At 44.1% G+C, this 17,530-nt stretch overlaps 1 protein-coding gene across 1 annotated transcript in view; it reads right to left on the reverse strand.

The window, feature by feature from the left end:
- Positions 1 to 17,530, reverse strand: part of LOC124789267 (dipeptidase 1-like) — a 1,467,693-nt gene that overhangs the window by 554,303 nt on the left and 895,860 nt on the right. Inside the window, exon 8 of the mRNA XM_047256565.1 lies at positions 7,032 to 7,182. Within this exon, the coding sequence (XP_047112521.1) occupies positions 7,032 to 7,182 (151 nt within the window). The remainder of the gene's footprint in view (positions 1 to 7,031; positions 7,183 to 17,530) is intronic.

The following is a 17,530-nucleotide window of genomic DNA, read 5'->3' on the forward strand; positions in this document are numbered from 1 at the left end:
CGATAGCAGACATGATTCCTCTGCCGAGCGCTGCAGAAGGCAGTGAGATTTGTGTCGGGTCAAAGCAGTACTGGGAGGACTGGCAAAAAAAATTGCGGTCGAGCTGAGTACGGTGTCAGTGACGGATGTGCCGAGTGAGGAGTAAACTGTAAATTCACCGGAGTGTGACAAATGAGCGCGTCCCCTTATCGTCGTGGGGTTCAGCCTCATCCATACCGATTCGCGAGTGATATAAAACCAAAAGTGACAAGTGCCGAATTAAGTGTTCACGTCAAACGCGTCGGCAAGAAATGATCACGGATTGCAGTGAGCACTGCTGTAAATGTTAACCATCATCATTGCGTGTGACGAAGTACTTAAAATCAACAACCAATAAAAGATATAACCGTAATTAAACGCATAAGGCGAACGTAGCAACTGCTTCAGAATTTGTGTGTTAATAGAAAATATATATCAGTTTGCACATCGCAAAATTTGTGGTCTTTAATAATAGAAAGCCTTTCAATCATTAACTACTCCGTCTGATGAAATACCCCCAAAACCACAGTAGAAAAACAGATGGCCTTTCATCCATTAAGCACACGGTCATATATTCATAATATTATATTCATAATAATTGTCTGGCAGCTCCGGTAATCGCACAAAACCCAATAAAAGATATAACTGGGGTGTTTTAATTTTCTTGGAAGCCCTTCGCGGACAAAATAGTTTTCACCGTGATATTTCATCTGGGAACACCAGACGAGTGTAACCTCAATGTTTGCGTGGTAGAGTAATAATGGTGTACGCGTACGTGGAGAAAGTGTTTGCGCAGTAATTGCCGACATAGTGTAACAGAGGCGGAATAAGGGGGAACAGCCCGCATTCGCCGGGGCAGATGGAAAACCGCCTTTTAAACCATCCACAGGCGGGCCGGCACACCGGAGCTCGACACTAACCCGCTGGGCGAATTCGTGGCGGGGACCGGCACGCCTTCCCGCTCGGGGAGCTGTGCTTCAGACAGCACGGCTAACAGGTTGGGCACAACCGTTTCCTTGCCATCCCATCGCTCATAAACATCAAGAAGTGTGCTTTATTCAACAGTTACAGGGCGTTATAAATAAAGGAAAGTTATGCTCAGGTGACAGAATTCTAAAAGGATGGCATTTAATGTTGGTTAACAATACGGTAAGTGCCTTAACAGAGGTGGAAATTATGTAGAACAAGTAGATTACAGGACAGGGTTTCATCTAAAAATTAAATTGCTAAGATAATTCTACGTGTGTTATTTTTATTTAAGAACGCTAATTATTTAAAAACAATGCTTCGTAGAAGGACGTATATTCATTTCACATTTCCCTAATATTATTTTACTGATGTTGCCCATCTTATATCTACTTTAATGAAATCCTTGAACGGTTTTGCATGCGTCACTGAATACATCAGAAACTGTCTGATATGTAGCTACTGAAAGGCGAACAGTCACAGTCACAAGTATTTCCGATTGCTGATAATCTAAGTGTAATTGCTAGCCTTCTTCATGTTATGTTACTCGTCGGTAATCAGTGTTCTGATCTGAAATTTTCTCCTCAGATGTACTGAAAAATTCATTGAAAAGACCCATCCGACATACATTACGTGATCAAATGTATCCGGACACCCCCAAAACCATACGTTTTTAATATTAGGTGCATTTGGCTGCCACCTCGTGCCATGTACTCCATATCAGCGACCTCATTAGTCATTAGACATCGTGAGAGAGGAGAATGGGGCGCTCCGAGAAACTTTCGGACTTCGAACGTGGTCAGGTGATTGGGTGTTACTTGTGTCACACGTCTGTACGCGAGATTTCCACACAACCAAACATTCCTAGGTCCACTGTTTCCGATGTGATAGTGAAGCGCAAACGTGAAGGGACATGTACAGCGCAAAAGCATACAGGCGAACCTCGTCTGTTGATTGACAGAGACCGCCGACAGTTGAAGAGGGTCGTAATGTGTAATAGGCAGACATCTATACAGACCATTACGCAGGAATTCCAAACTGCATCAGGACGCACTGCAAGTACTATGACAGCTAGGCTGGAGGTGAGAAAACTTGGATTTCATGTTGGAGCAGCTGCTCGTAAGCCACACATCACGCCGGTAAATGCCAAACAACGCCTCGCTTGGTGTAAAGAGAGTAAACATCGGACGACTGAACAGTGGAAAAACTTTTTGTGGAGTGTCGAATCACGGTACACAATGTGGCGATCAGATGGCAGGGTGTGGGTGTGGCGAATGCCCGGTGAACGTCATCTGCCAGCGTGAGTAGTGCCGACAGTAAAATCCGGAGGCGGTCGTGTTATGGTGTGGTCGTGTTTTTCATGTAGGTGGCTTGCACCCATGGAAGGGGGTTGTACACCTTGTTGTTTTGCGTGGCACTATCACAGCACTCCTTCTTGCTACCCACTGTTGAAGAGCAATTCGGGGATGGCGATTGCATCTTTCAACACGATCGAGCACCTGTTCATAATGCACGGTCTGTGGCGGAGTGGTTACACGACAATGACATCCCTGTGATGGACTGGCCTGCACAGAGTTCTGACCTGAATCCTATAGAACACCTTTGGGATGTTTTGGAACGCCGACTTCGTGCCAGGCCTCACCGACCGACATCGATACCTCTCCTCAGTGCAGCACTCCGTGAAGAATGGGCTGCCATTTCTCAAGAAACATTCTTTGCCGGCGAGAGTGGAAGCTGTCATCAAGGCTAAGGGTGGGCCGACACCATATTTAATTCCAGGATTACCGATGGAGGGCGCCGCGAACTTGTAAGTCATATTCAGCCAGGTGTCCAGATACTTTTAATCACGTAGTGATTGTGTAAAGTCTTGTACTGATACCAAGGAAAGCTGCATAACACTTACATTATATGCAATCTCCCTTGGGCAGTTTGCCTTCAGTGTGGGAAGAAGGACTTCGTGACGTTTTGCTGACGTGTAGTTTCCTGCATGATAGTTTGCTGACGGGGCACGGTGTCACCCATTTGGGAACAACGTCCTCCATAACTATTACGATACTGCAGTACCTGTGTTATTCCTAATTACGATACAATGTCTGGGACGACTGCAGCCGTTACGAAACACGTGAAATGAATTCGCAATTGCGAATATGGACAACTATCAGGTATATAAGAAAATGACAACAGTGAAAATTTGTTGACGCCGTATGGAAGGTCGGGTTTGGCAATGAGTCGTGCTCGGGTAGCCCACTGGTAAAGCGACCGCTCGCGTTAAGCGGGAAGTCCGTGTTCGAGTCCCGGTCGGGCACAAGTTTCACAGTCGTCATTCCGTAATACAGCTGATGGTTGTCCGTATTCGCAACTGCGAACACACTTCACGTCTGGCTGACTGTTGGTTGACACAACCCGAATCCTACACGAGCATCAGAAAATTCCAGACCCCTGACTGACTGAACTGTTTGAGGCCAGAAACGTCGTTGTCACCTAGTTGTGGAGTCTGGCGGAGTCGGTCCAAGCGCATGGTCGTGTGTCGGTCATGTGCCGCACAAACTTTTCCATCAAGTGAAAATTATCGTCAATTAAAGATAAAATCATAGTCAAAAGGCAATATAAACTGTCGCGAGCTTGCTGACAACCGTAATTATTAAATCGAATATGAATGCGACGACTGAGAACCGTTGTACGTTACAACATGTTGTTAGGCACCATTGGATTAAAGTGATGTGTGACATCACTCGTTATAAAGTTGTACTGATAGAGTACTGCTGCAGGAATTAAAGAGAATACTGAAGGTGACTTCCTTAAAATTTACTTGAACTGTTCATTAGTGAACTTAAATTCTTCATGAAATCACACAATTTATAGTTATTACCACAGTTTCCCAATCTCAGAGATATTTTCAACGATTTGTTTCCGATCCGCATTTGTTTTTAAGACAAATGCTAGCGTGTTTTTTTACTGCCTTGTACTCTTTCCGATCATAGCTGTCTTAGTAAACGAATGGAATAAAATGTAGTGTCTTATTATGAGTGTTTAAATAGCTTGAGTTATATTAACCTGAAGATTTGCTTTATTAATTTCTACTACTTAATTTACATCTTGTCCCCTTGTAATAATCATTTGTAGTGTTTCTTAACAAGTATTCGTTGTTAGTCGGCTTCATACGTTGTTGCAATGGATCGGCTGCCATTGTCGCAGCCTTACATGCTCAAAGCACATTCCAGAAGACGAACCTATCTTCACTCAGTTGCATGACAGCAAAATCTGATGCCGATTTATAAGCGTTATTTTATTGCAAAGTTAATTCAGACGGCGAAAACAGATTATTCATCATCCGACGGTCAGGCATCATCGTGTTAAGGATAGGCCTACGACATAGGCTTTGCCGATTTGCGCCATCCATCTCACCATTAATCGCCTTTTCTCCTTCCTGCCTTTATATTCATTACAACAAATATTAAGAACGTACTAGACGGAATTAGCGATTATACTCAGTGTCTACGGTTCTCACTTAACAGTACTCTGACATCTCAGCGAATCAATGTGTTCACGACCTGGTACTATCAATTGCTGCAAAAGGGCGGAAAGTAGAAGATATCTATTGATACTCTTAGCTAAAAGTGACAGATCTGCACATTTACAACCAGAGAGCGCACAGTTTAGTGCAAGTGGACGCTGGGGGACGTACTTATCAAGGCAAGGGGAGTGCTTTAGCTGGAGCTGCCGTTAGGTGTCGTCTGAACTACCTCCACGAATTTCACATTTACGTACAAAGTGAGAGACCTTAATTCTTCCTTTCGTACGTCTTTCTGCTTACTTCATCCAAAACAGTTGCCTCTGAATATCAAAGTTCAGCATCTTGTTACTAACTACACACATCAAGACAACGTCTGCATCATCCCGGTTCCCAGAACTCCTGTAGACAGACGTTGGCTGTGGATACTGTATCACAGACGCAGTCCCTTTGACTGTTGACAGACATCACTAAACCCCCTAAAGATGTAAACAACCACGCAGAGCAGCGCCAAATAGATGGAGGGGCTCCGACAGCCGATCACTTACAGTCATTCCACCAGGAAGGAGGTCCACGGCTCGCGTTGTCTGTAGTTCAACCATGCGTAGACGGTCAATACCGCGGTTCGATCATGTCCGCATTGTTACTTTGTGCCAGGAAGGGGCCAACAACAAGGCAATTGTCCAGATCTCTTGGAGTGAACCAAAGCGATGTTGTTCGGACATAGAGGAGATACAGAGAGACAGGAACTGTCGATGACATTCCAAGCCCTTGCCATCCAAGGGGTACTACTGCAGTGGATGACCGCAATCAAGGGATTGTGGCTAGGAGGAACCCTGACAGCAACGCCACCATGTTGAAAAAATAAAGCTCTTCGTGCAGCCACAGGACGTCGTGTTACGACTCACTGCGCGCAATAGGCTGCATGACGCGCAACTTGACCCCCGATGTCTCTGGCGAGGTCTGTCTTTTCAACCACGACACCATGTAGCGCGGTACAGATGAGCCCAGCAACATGCCGAATGGACCGCTCAGGATTGCCATCACGTTCTCTTCACCAATGGGTCTCGCATATGCCTTCAGCCAGACAATCGTCGGAGACGTGTTTGGACGCAACCCGGTAAGGCTGATCGCCTTAGACACACCGTTCAACGAGTGCTGCAAGGTGGAGGTTCCCTGCTGTTTTGGGGTGGCATTATGTGGGCCGACGTACACCGCTGGTGGCCATGGATGGCACCGTAACGGCTGTACTATACATGAATGCCATCTTCCGACCGACAGTGTAAACATAAAGGCAGCATATTGGCGAGACATTCATCTTCATGGACGACAGCTCGCACCCCCAACGTGCACATCTTGTGAGTGACTTCCTCCAGGATAACGACATCGCTCGACTAGCGTGCCCAGCATGTTCTCCAGACATGATCCCTACCGAATATGCCTGGGATAGATTGAAAAGGGCTGCTTATCGACTATGTGACCCACCAACCAGTCTGAGGGATCTACGCCGAATCGCCGTTGAGCAGTTGGACAATTTGGACTAACAATGCCTTGAGGGGCCTGTGGATAGCATGCCATGACGAATAGAGGCAAGCAACAATGCAAGAGGACGTGCTACTGGGTACTGGAGGTACCCTTGTGTACAGCTACCTGGACCATCACCTCTGAAGGTCTCTTTATATGGTGGTACAACATGCAATGTGTGGTTTTCATGAGCAATAAATAGGTCAGAAACGATGTTTATGTTGATCTCTATTCCAACTTTCTTCACAGGTTCAGGAAATCTCGCAACCGAGATGATGCAAAACTTTTTTTGATGTTTGTATATAGGGTGTTAGGGGTGTAAGTGCAGATATTCTGATCACTGGTACCCTCATATGCACCCACTTCAGTGTGTTACTTGTTTTTTCTTTGCATCAAACAGTTTTCCGGGAAACTTGTCATATTATTTACTACCTAATATTTTCTGCACTTTCGTAAATGCACAGCTAAGTCGACTACGCCTGTCAGTACAGACTTCCCGTTTCGCATTCATGTTTGTACGCTTCAACACGTCATCTGATGCCCTGGGGAATGTAAGTATCAGGGGCTTGGTCTTGTCACATGTACTTTGAGGTACTAACCAACTTAAAAACATAGTGCTCCTAATCGCTATAATCATTGGTTTGCAAATGAAATAACGTCTGCTGTCATGTTTTTCAGTACACTGTTCTCAGTCACCAATAAAAAATATGTGCGTTTATTCCCCCAAAACTTTGTGTATTGTAATATCCTATGTGCCGATTACTAATCCAAACATAATAACACAGCATTCATGAGATACGTTCGTCATCTCTTGTTCTTTCCCGTTTCCTCTAGTATTAACGCATGTGCATAGATATAAGTGAATGAGAGTGAACACAGGCGAAATGCCTGCGAATATGCGTTCGCTTTCATTTGCTCCTCTGTCATGGCGGCTGGCAGCAGCGAGTAACAGACAGCAGGTAGAGCAGGCAGCAGACAGCAGGTAGAGCCGGCAGCATCGGCGGCGACTCACCAAGGCGTGTTGCAGGCGTGCGTCAGCGTGAGGTAGCGCGCGCCCAGCTGGTAGAACATGCGCAGCACCGCCAGCGAGCTGCCCAGCGCGTGGCCGCCCTCCACGCCGATCAGGCTGGCCACCTTGCCGGCGCGGTGCGCTTCCTCGATACCTGCGCAGCACCAGACACCGGGTGAGCTCACGTATCCAAAGTACCAGCTGTAAGGTCCCTGTTGCTGCATATCGACATATACCTGAAGTAATACATGATGAACAGTACGAAGCTGAATCCATAACGTAAAAGTTGTAATTAAATTTTCTTAATGACTAGCTCAGTAACCAGCGTTGGCAGGGATTGTATTCATTCCAGTTTTCTGTTAGTTTATTTTCTCCTCCCCCCTTCATTCTATCTCCTTCTCCTCCCTCACTCTTTGTCCATTTACTTCTCCTCTATCTCTCTCTGTCCCATCTCCTCCTCCCCCTACCTCTGCCTATCTCATCCTCATCTCTCTCTTTACATATGCCCTCCTCTTCCCCTCTTTTTCCCTCTCCTCCTCCAATTCCTCCTCCTCTGCCTCCTCTCTCTCTTCATCTCCTCTTTTCTCTCTCTGTTCGCCTCTCCCTCCTCCTCTCTGTCTATCCACCTCCTCCTCCTCCTTCTCCCTCTCTCTGTCCAGCTTCTCCTCCACCCTACCTGTATCCATCCTTTTCTATCACTTCAGTCTCTCCATCCCCTCCTCCCATACCTTTCTTTGTCCATCATTCCCACCCCAATAGGAGGCTTGTGGATCTTACCCCCACAGTACTTCTTTCCAGATAGTATATAATTTCTGTACCAAGTCATGTTGAAGTCGATCACGGATTTAGGAGACGCATTTTACCCACGTCACCACCTGTGCACACACATGTCAGATATATTTAATATATTTCACATATATTTGTACACAAATTTAAATAGTATCTGTAGCTAATGTCATCTTGCAGCTAAGTTTTCATGCAGCTAAATGTTTATGAAGTCTTGTCTCTTGAACTATGTATCTTACAATGATATAATTTTGCAGGTACACTCAGCACCATAAGTGGATACTGTCTACTAAATGTGTCGGGAACAGAATTAGTAGAAAAGAAGTAAGAATGCGGCAGTCTTGCTGCATGAACAGCGAAAGTGTAGTAAGCTATAAACTTTTCTTCTTTCATCAATATGTGCGGGGTGGCAGTGAGAAAACTTCGTAAAGTTTGGAAATTATGTGTAAAGTGTGTTGCAGGTGACTTAAATGCTCACATTCTCGAGTAAGATGCGTCTCCTGCGTAGGATTCGGTTACTTTATCAGTGTTCTAACTTCATCCATTACTTCACCACATAGCTTATGGGGATTGTTATAATGTTGTTATCAGATATGCATTTAATGGTGTTTATGGATTTCTGATTCATGCCGAGCTGACGGTAATTACGTGTTTTTATTTTATGAGGTACTGTTGTGGGGCGCAAGCAGCTTGAGACCTCTGGCATATTTAGACCTGTACCAACACATTCTTTCATCGCCTTGGGTTTCTCCGTCACTTGCAATGTTTCGAATCACATTGTTAAATCATAATTAGTTTATTATATGATGTCATTTATGAACTTCTTTTTCGCTCACAATTATTGCCCCCCTTTTGTGTATAGGTATGTTACTTAATTAGAGGCCCTATACTTTGATGTTTTGTTGGTCTTTGCATACTTACTTATCTTTTACCTTCGTCCATCCCCGCATTACATATCGCGATACAACTTGCTATGTGTCAGTTCCCATTTGGATGGGTTCGTCATTTTGTAGCTATGTCGCTAGTGTGATACCTGTACCTTATGCTACAAGGGAAGTTGTGTGACGTTGTCAGCTGAGATTTTGGAGGACTCCCCTTAGTTAATATCGATTTGAAGTCCTTCTTTGTACCACTCTTGTATTGCCGACCTGTTATGTAATGTAAGCGACAGAAAGTCATATCATTCTATTTTGATCTCGTATATAACGTATTTTTCGAGTATCCTTCCATGTTCTTCACATTCAGTTTTTCACGTAATATGTTGTCTGCCGCTGGGTTTTGCTTCAGGTTGCATTTTTGATGGTGTGACAATTAATTATGATATATCACGAGTAGTGATAATACTTAGGCTGTAGATATGCACACCACTGTGTACTTCATAGATTATAATGCGACATTTTACTTTGAATGAGGATAGGTCCTCATATGAACTAGGGGTTCTCTCATCTATAAGAATTATGTTTTTTTATATTAAAAAATTGAGAACCTTCGTTCGGTTGCGCTTCTGAATGTATATTGTCTACTTTTGATCATTCCAATGTTTGGCATGTTCTCTTAAAACTCTGTGATGCTAAAATAGTTTCAAAGATAACCAGTATGTATACATATTCTGTTTTGTTTTGTTGTACACAAGTATTTGTCTTAACGCTGCTACTTGCATTTTGTAGTTTCTAAGTACTTTATTACTACCCGTCGTTTTCTATAAAGCTTACTGTGGTACACTTTGATGTACACTACATGTATACTTTTATTATGAAGGAGCTTGAAGATGACATACTGATTTGCCGAAACTGGCAGCGGAAATATAGTAAAATAACTTTCTAATTTGCACGGATCTTTGGTGAATTTCTTTCATCAATATTTGACCAGCCGCTGTCCGACATCCGACGTCCACAATGGATCAACATGGACAGAGAGAAATGTCTGACGCAAAGGACTGTGGTCAGGTCTTATGGGACCAAACTGCTGAGGTCATCGGCCCCTAGGCATACTCACTACTTAATCTGACTTAAACTAACTTACTTACGCTAAGGACGACACACACACACACTCCCATGCCTGAGGGAGGTTTCCAGCCGCCGACGGGGGGAGCCGAGCGGTCCGTGACAAGGCGCCTCAGACCGCACGGCTATCTGACGCAAACATTGTTGTGAATTGCTTTGATTTCTCGTTGAATGTTCAGCTTCAGAGCATCAATACTTTGAGGGATTGAATGCGTAAGCTCTCTCCTTTAAGTAGCCTCAAAGGAAAAAGTGGCAAGTAGATAATTCTAGGGAACGTGGAGGTCGCCGTCAACTCTTGACGACCAGTTTATTTGCGAAAACTGCGTGAACACGATTCAGTGAAACGTTTGATGTGTGACACGTTGCTCCATCTTGTTGGAAGTCACTGCTTTCCTTTTCGTAATCAGTTAGTTGGATGTAGAATTCTCTGAAAATTGTACGCTAATTTCGTGTATTGACAGCCTAGTCAAAGAACGTTGATTATAACGTACCCCAGTTTGTCTCAGCGGGAAGTGAACGTTCGACTATCTCGTGAGGATTGGGCGGTAATCAACACCTGGCGTTCTGTTAATTAACATGGCTATATATATGAGGCCGTACCTCGTCTGACACCAAATATGATATCGCGTCTGTCTGGCTAACATTGTTTTCGGGAAATCAGTTGCTATAATCATATAGTCTCGGTTTGTTTGCCACCTTACAGTTACACAGTTGTAACGCTTTATGGTTTCAGTTGTAATTCATGAAAAACTTTACGACAAAATGTGTATTTAACACCAGATAAATTCGATCAGTTGCATACTCATTTACTATCAGTAATTCTCCTTTCAATATAGGCACAGCGCAGGGTTCCTAACTCAAGGGCGCCTATTTCGTTTTGCATTTAAAACCGAACCTGTTGTACACAAATTTTTCTCCAACAGGGTGATAATTATTGAAATGTACGAAAGAAACGTAAAATAGTTACTAACTGCGGCGTACACACACTTTATTCGACATGTAAACGTCGCTACAGGTATTGGAATTTAGGTTATGACATGTTCGGTATGCCTACCATCACTGGTGATGGTGTGGTGCAGACGAATAGCGAAATTATGCATGACCCGCCGAAGTGTTGGAACACCGATACTGTCGATGACCTCCTGGATGGCTGTTTTCAGCTCGGCAATGGTTTTGGGGTTATTGCTGTACACCTGGTCTTTAATATAGCCCCACAAAAGTAGTCGCATATGTTCAATTCCGGAGAATATGGTGGGCAATCGAGGCCCATGCCAGTGGCCTCTTCGTGCCCCAAAGCCAGAATGTGGTCTTCAGAGTGCTCCTCCAGGACAATAGTCACTCTCCTCCTTCGATCGGTTCGAGCCCCGTCTTGCAAGAACGACATCTTGTCGAAATGAGGGCCCTTTGGATAACAGGGAAGAAATCATCTTCGAAATCCTTCACGTAGCTTTGCGCAGTCACGGCGCCACCAAGTCCTATCGCACTGTATATTCTGCGACTGGACACTGCACGCCACACAGTCACTCGTTGAGGGTCAATACACATCTCGATCGCGAAATACGGATTCTCAGTCGTCCAAATGAGCCAGTTTTGTTTACTGATGAACCCTTCCAAGTGGACTAAACCAAACCATACGCATACTAATTCCCACCATGCTCCTTGGCCAACTGTGAAGTTTAAACGTCCTAAATGGCTCAAATGGCTCTGAGCACTATGGAACTCCACTGCTGTGGACATCAGTCCTCTAGAACTTAGAACTACTTAAACCTAACTAACCTAAGGACAGCACACACATCAATGCCCGAGGCAGGATTCGAACCCGCGACCGTAGCAGTCGCACGGTTCCGGACTGCGCGCCTACAACAAACGTCCTAACTCCAACCATTCAGAAGTTATGACGATCTTGTTTCATATAGATCATTATTTGTCACCCTGTATCTCGTGTATGATACTGTTAACACGGCTCTTGGCATTCGGAAATTTTGCTACGAACACTTCGCGTGTGCCTTCAAACGAGTGAAAACGAATATAGGTCTCAAATACAGCTTTCCCCTCCTGGACTGAACGAAGAATTTCACACAACAACTACGTTCATGGTAATGCACTGCAATGAAACGTATTCAGCACTGACACGCAACCATATGACAATGCAATAACTATCGGTAGTAACGTTTACATATTCACTAGTCATGCTAGTTTTGGGAGAGTCTTTCATAAATGGCGTACGCCAGTTTTTTCATTATAGGTACACTTTTATGTTGCTGAGATGCAACAACGCGCACTTAAGAGTCTTTGTGCTCGACAATATGTTTTACGGTTGCCTGTTTCAGAATGCGTGCTAGTGCGGTGGTTGTTGAAATGGAGTCTACAAATATGGACTGCTAGTCAGGATATGAGACATCAATGAACTTTGAACTTTTGTTCGAATATTTTGGCATAACTTACTTACTGAAACTCAATAGTAACTTACGACTAAGAGTATAATAAATTAACAGTGCACCTCAATACACTGAACTTAATCATCTCCAGCCGACAAATAATTAAATAATGCTGATGATTAAACAATTCCGCCGGCCGCGGTGGCCGAGCGGTTCTAGGCGCTCAGTCCGGAACTGCGCGACTGCTACGGTCGCAGATTCGAATCCTGCCTCGGGCATGGATGTGTGTGATGTCCTTATGTTAGTTAGGTTTGAGTAGTTCTAAGTTCTAGGGGACTGATGACCACAGATGTTAAGTCCCATAGTGCTCAGAGCGATTAAACAATTCCAGAATGAAACTTTCTGGCTGAAATGAAACTTTCTGGCAGATCAGAACTGTGAGCTGGACCGAGACTCGGACTAGGGACCATCGCCTTTCGCGGGCAGCTACCCAAGCACGACTCAAGACCCGTCATCACAGCTCCAATTCCGTCAGTACCTCCTTCCAAATTTCACAGACGCTCCCCTGCGAACCTTTCAGAACTAGCACTCCTAGAAGAAAGGAGTTCGAGTGTCGATTAAACAATTTACTTTGGTCAAGGAGAGGTGTAATTCTTAACTAAATGAGTACGGATGACAAATGGTTCAAATGGCTCTGAGCACTGCGGGACTTAACATCGGAGGTCATCAGCCCCTAGAATTCAGAACTACTTAAACCTAACTAACCTAAGGACATCACACCCATCCATGCCAGAGGCAGGACTCGAACCTGCGACCGTAGCAGTCGGGCAGTTCTGGACTGAAGTGCCTAGAACCGCTCGGCCACAGCGGCTGGCAGTACGGATAACAGCTGAGTCCGGTGATAACGACACCACGCCTTTTGGATAGTTTCAGCTTCAGAAGGAATGACTGAAACCTTGCGGTGCATATTTGTTGCGTCTCTTCCAGTATGGGTGCGGCGGAAAAGTCCCATTGGCGACCAGCTCATTAGTTATGGAGCAAAACAACCGTTTTGTAGAGCAAAGGGGAGAAAGATCACCGAAACAGTCTTCGCACTAGTCTTAACCGATGTCAAGCAATCACGAAAGCCTAGAAGTGGATGCCGCGTTGGGCTGTTGAGCCCCGTTCGTCCTGAACGCTGGTCTAGTACCTTAATCAGTTCAACAGTCCATGTAGCAGCGGGGAGCCACGGCTGACGACTTTTTAAAGGGGTACTACCTGCTCTGTAACAGGTAATGAACGCCTAAAATCTCAACTTTTTTTAATGGAGTGAGCAGATGTCGGGGCGTGTTACACGAATGGAGTCTAAACATTCAAGTTAGAAAAAATTATCGTTTTTATAGCCCTTGTATTCTTTGTGCACTCTGTGGTAATTTCGTCCATGTAGCGTAACTCGATAAACAATTACAGAAAACTGCAAGCAGTCACTTTTTGAACTATTGGTTTATTCCATTATCTAGTTGTCAAACAATTTCAGATTCATCCACAAAAGGTGCACATGGTAGTACGTGTTTATTTCCACTGCGTGACGTCGGGCACTTGCTCTGTGACAAGGAGACAGATAAAAATACTTCATTAAATCGTCATGAGTGATCGTTATACGGCAAGCTGTATCGGAAACTTGATTTTGTCATTTATTGCTACAGTATGGGCCACTCTGTGATTGGTGTTCACCTGACAGCTTTCATTTTAATTGCAAATTGCTACAAATTACTCGCTTTTCACTATGAATATAAACAGACTGTCTATTGTCACGAAAATTGTGGTAGCATCCAGAATGTGCTTTATTCTGGTTCATGTTAAAGATTTTCACTTTTCAGTTAAAGACATTACATAGTTCAATAAGAAACAATTATTTTGTTCTTTGTTCATAATAGTACAATTGACAAGTGAGCAAATACTTTGATATAAATTGGCGGTAACACGAATGCCGAAAAATGCTGATAAATTAGTCACAGAGAACTGCAGCTATATATACATACTATCAAACAATGGGAAATCCATGATGGAATAACTGCTACGTGAAAAGGATAGACTGCCATTCGTCTTTGAAGGGAGGTGTTGATTCGCAGACAGACACAATGAAAAAATTACTACCAACATTTAAACTTTCGGGCAAAACCCTTCCTCAGGGGTAGAAATCCCACATCTAAGAACAACTTACATATATTTGACTACTGTTTCCAGCCGCTTGGGCCTCACTCCGACTGCGTTTCATCTGAGCAGTATTCTGCTGGCGTATGTGGTGGAGGAGAAATCAGGTGGGAGAGGGGGAGGGATAGGTGAAAGGATAGGGCTGCTAGTTGGAGAGACAGGGAGGTGGCAGTGCTATGGGGGAGGGTGGGAAGGTCAAAGGGAGGAAAGAGAAGGACAGAAAAGGAAACGAATATTAGGTGCATTGACCGGATAGAAGGGATGTGTTGTGTTTTTGTGGGAGCAGGGGAAGGGATAGGCAGATGGAGGTTTAACGAAGGTTGAGGCCAAAGCAGTTATGGGAAGAAAGAGTGTGTTGTCTATATACCTATCCCCTTCCCTGCTCCCAATATAGTACTTGCAAGCCTTCTAGCCCTCCAATGCATCTACAGGTGTTTTTCTCTTCTCTTCTCTACTCTTCTCACTTATGCTTTCCCCTTCCACCCACTCCTCCTCCATACGAAACCGCTAATGTGGATCTAACGGCTCTATCTGAGCCCCGCCACGTCCTTGCATGCTCTCTTAAGTAGCAATGGCATCCTTCCCACCTCTGCGCTGCCATCTGTCACCTTCCTCGCCACATCCTTACATCTTACCCACACACCTAACACATAAGATTGCTACTCACGTCAGATGCAGTCGCAGTCGTAACCCAGTGGCTGGTGATAGTAGCCACATCTGTGAGTTATTGCTGGGTGAATGTGTGAGAGTTATACATCTGAGGAGTCTTTCTCCAAAAGCTTATATATTTCTGTAATTTTTTCCTTGTGCCTGTCTGTTGTTCAACTCCTCTGTGTTGTCAATAGCACCCTATTCCTTCCGTATTGTAGTAGATGCAGGATATCTCAGGAGGAATGGTCAGTATTCAGGCGTATGACATGAACGGTATGTCAAAAGCAAAAAGCCTAGTAAACATGGGGTCTAAAATACATACCTTAAAGCTACTAACACTTGTTTATTTCGGTATGTGAAATCCATCTCTTATACTGAACAAGAGGTCGTAGCTTTTAATGCATGCGTTTTAGAGCCCATGTTTACTACACTTCTTGCTTCGAATAATCGTCGTCACATATTCCAGAATACTGACTGTTCCTCCCGGTACACCTATATATAAATCATCTAGTGGACAATGTCGGAGGCTCCATGAGGCAGCTCGCAGACGATGGAGCTGTTTATAACACATTACGATCTCAGAAGATTGTAGTCAGTTGCAGGAAATCCTGCAGTGAATTAATCATTGGTGTAGGGACTGTCAATTGTGTCTGAACAAAAATGAATGTAATGTGGTACGAATAGATTTGCGAATAAATCCCCTACTATACGATTACGCTATTGACTGCAAATCGACAGTAACAATAATTACCAGAAAGTACCTAGGAGTAACTATACACTGAGGTCTTTAGCGGAATGACTACAAAAAATAAACTGTAGGAAGAACAGATGCCAAGCTGAGATTCCCTGGTAGAATCTTGTTGTTGATGACGATGTCTTCAGTCCAAAGGCGGGTTTGATGAAGCTATCAATTCTGCTGTGTCCTAAGCAAGGCTCTTTATCTGCGAATAACTATCGACACCCACATCCATTTGAACCTGCTTGCTGAATTCATCTCTTGATCTCCCTACAGCACTACACTGATGATGAAAGAATCTCAAACAGATGTAATACAGGCACAAAAGAAGTGACTGAAAGAACACTTGCGACACAAATTCTTGAGTATTGCTTATCAGTACGGGGCCCTTAAGAGACTACACAAAAAAAAAAAAACAGACATAAGAGCGATGTTTTGCACTACGAAGATTTTTACTACTGAAATTTCCAGAGGGTATGTTCCAGGAAGAGTCGGTCAGCACACTGTACCTTCCTAAATACGTATCAGAAATGACAACAACGATAAAGTCAGAGATATTAAAGCTCAGACAGAGGTTTAGAGACACGAATGGAACTGGTAAGGACAAAAGACAGTGGTCCCGTCACGTACCGTAAGGATGGTTGCGAAGTATGGATTGAGATGTAGGAATAATTTCCTTATAATGAGCTACTGATGTAAAATAAACCTCTTTGTAGTGAGCTACTGAAGGAAATAGGCTCACTGTTATGAAACTTATCACACATCTATTGTAACCTGGGAATGTGAGATACGGAAAACCGAGACACGTGATGTTGATTCTATCTCCCTTTCTCCCAGTACCGTATTAAACGTTATTTTTTCCGCCAGTCAGCAGTGAGACAAAGGCAGCGCGTGGGTGGTACGGTTAGCTGGTTAGCTGGCGCACGCGATGTGTCAGCACGGTCCTCGGCTTCCCCCCACCCCCGGGCAGCCCCCACCGCGCCCCGGGTCGCTGACTCCCCCGCTGGTGCGCCCACTGTGCACGCCTCGAGTCTCACAGCTATCGATTCACAGACGGATTACACGGCGCGGCTCTCTCGATATTATGCGCGGCAGCCAGCTGTGTCGCGGGAGGGCCGACTTGTTAGGCGCGGGGCGCCGCCCTCAGTCGTTACGTCGCCTGCGCCTTCGCTACTCGCACGACAAAGGCAGGCAGACCCCTTTGGGCCTTTGCACAATGCAGGGCGTTGTACGTGGCACAGAGTCTTCTTCACGCTACCAGCACATTCGGATATACATCTTCCTTCAGTGACAGTACAGATTAACTCTGAGAATCCAAGTCCTCATCTTATTCTTTTTTGTGCCTATACAATTTTCAACAGCTTTGTGAGAATATTTCTTATGGTCTCTAAAATGCAGATGTATTGTAAGTGCTCAACTCTTATAACAAAAATAAAGGCTTTTAAAGTAACAACTCAAATAAAACTTATAAAAATGTTTCGATTTAGCTATAACCAAAAAAAGTCCCTACGTGAGATAACGATTTGATAAACCATATTAAATCTCTTTAATTAACTGTTAAAAGACAATGAGGTACTAAGTATTTGTTACAGAAAATAAGAGCATAAAAATTAATGTCAAACTTCTAATTACTGTAATATTCAGAGGTTATTTGGAAATCTATTAAACTTTTGAGGAAGCTAATAAGGAACATGGGAATCCACTCTGGGTTTTCAGCTTGTACTCTGTGGACAACCTTGGCACAGAATGTGTAAC

This window comes from Schistocerca piceifrons, chromosome 3 (assembly GCF_021461385.2).
Source record: "Schistocerca piceifrons isolate TAMUIC-IGC-003096 chromosome 3, iqSchPice1.1, whole genome shotgun sequence".
NCBI lineage: Eukaryota > Metazoa > Arthropoda > Insecta > Orthoptera > Acrididae > Schistocerca > Schistocerca piceifrons.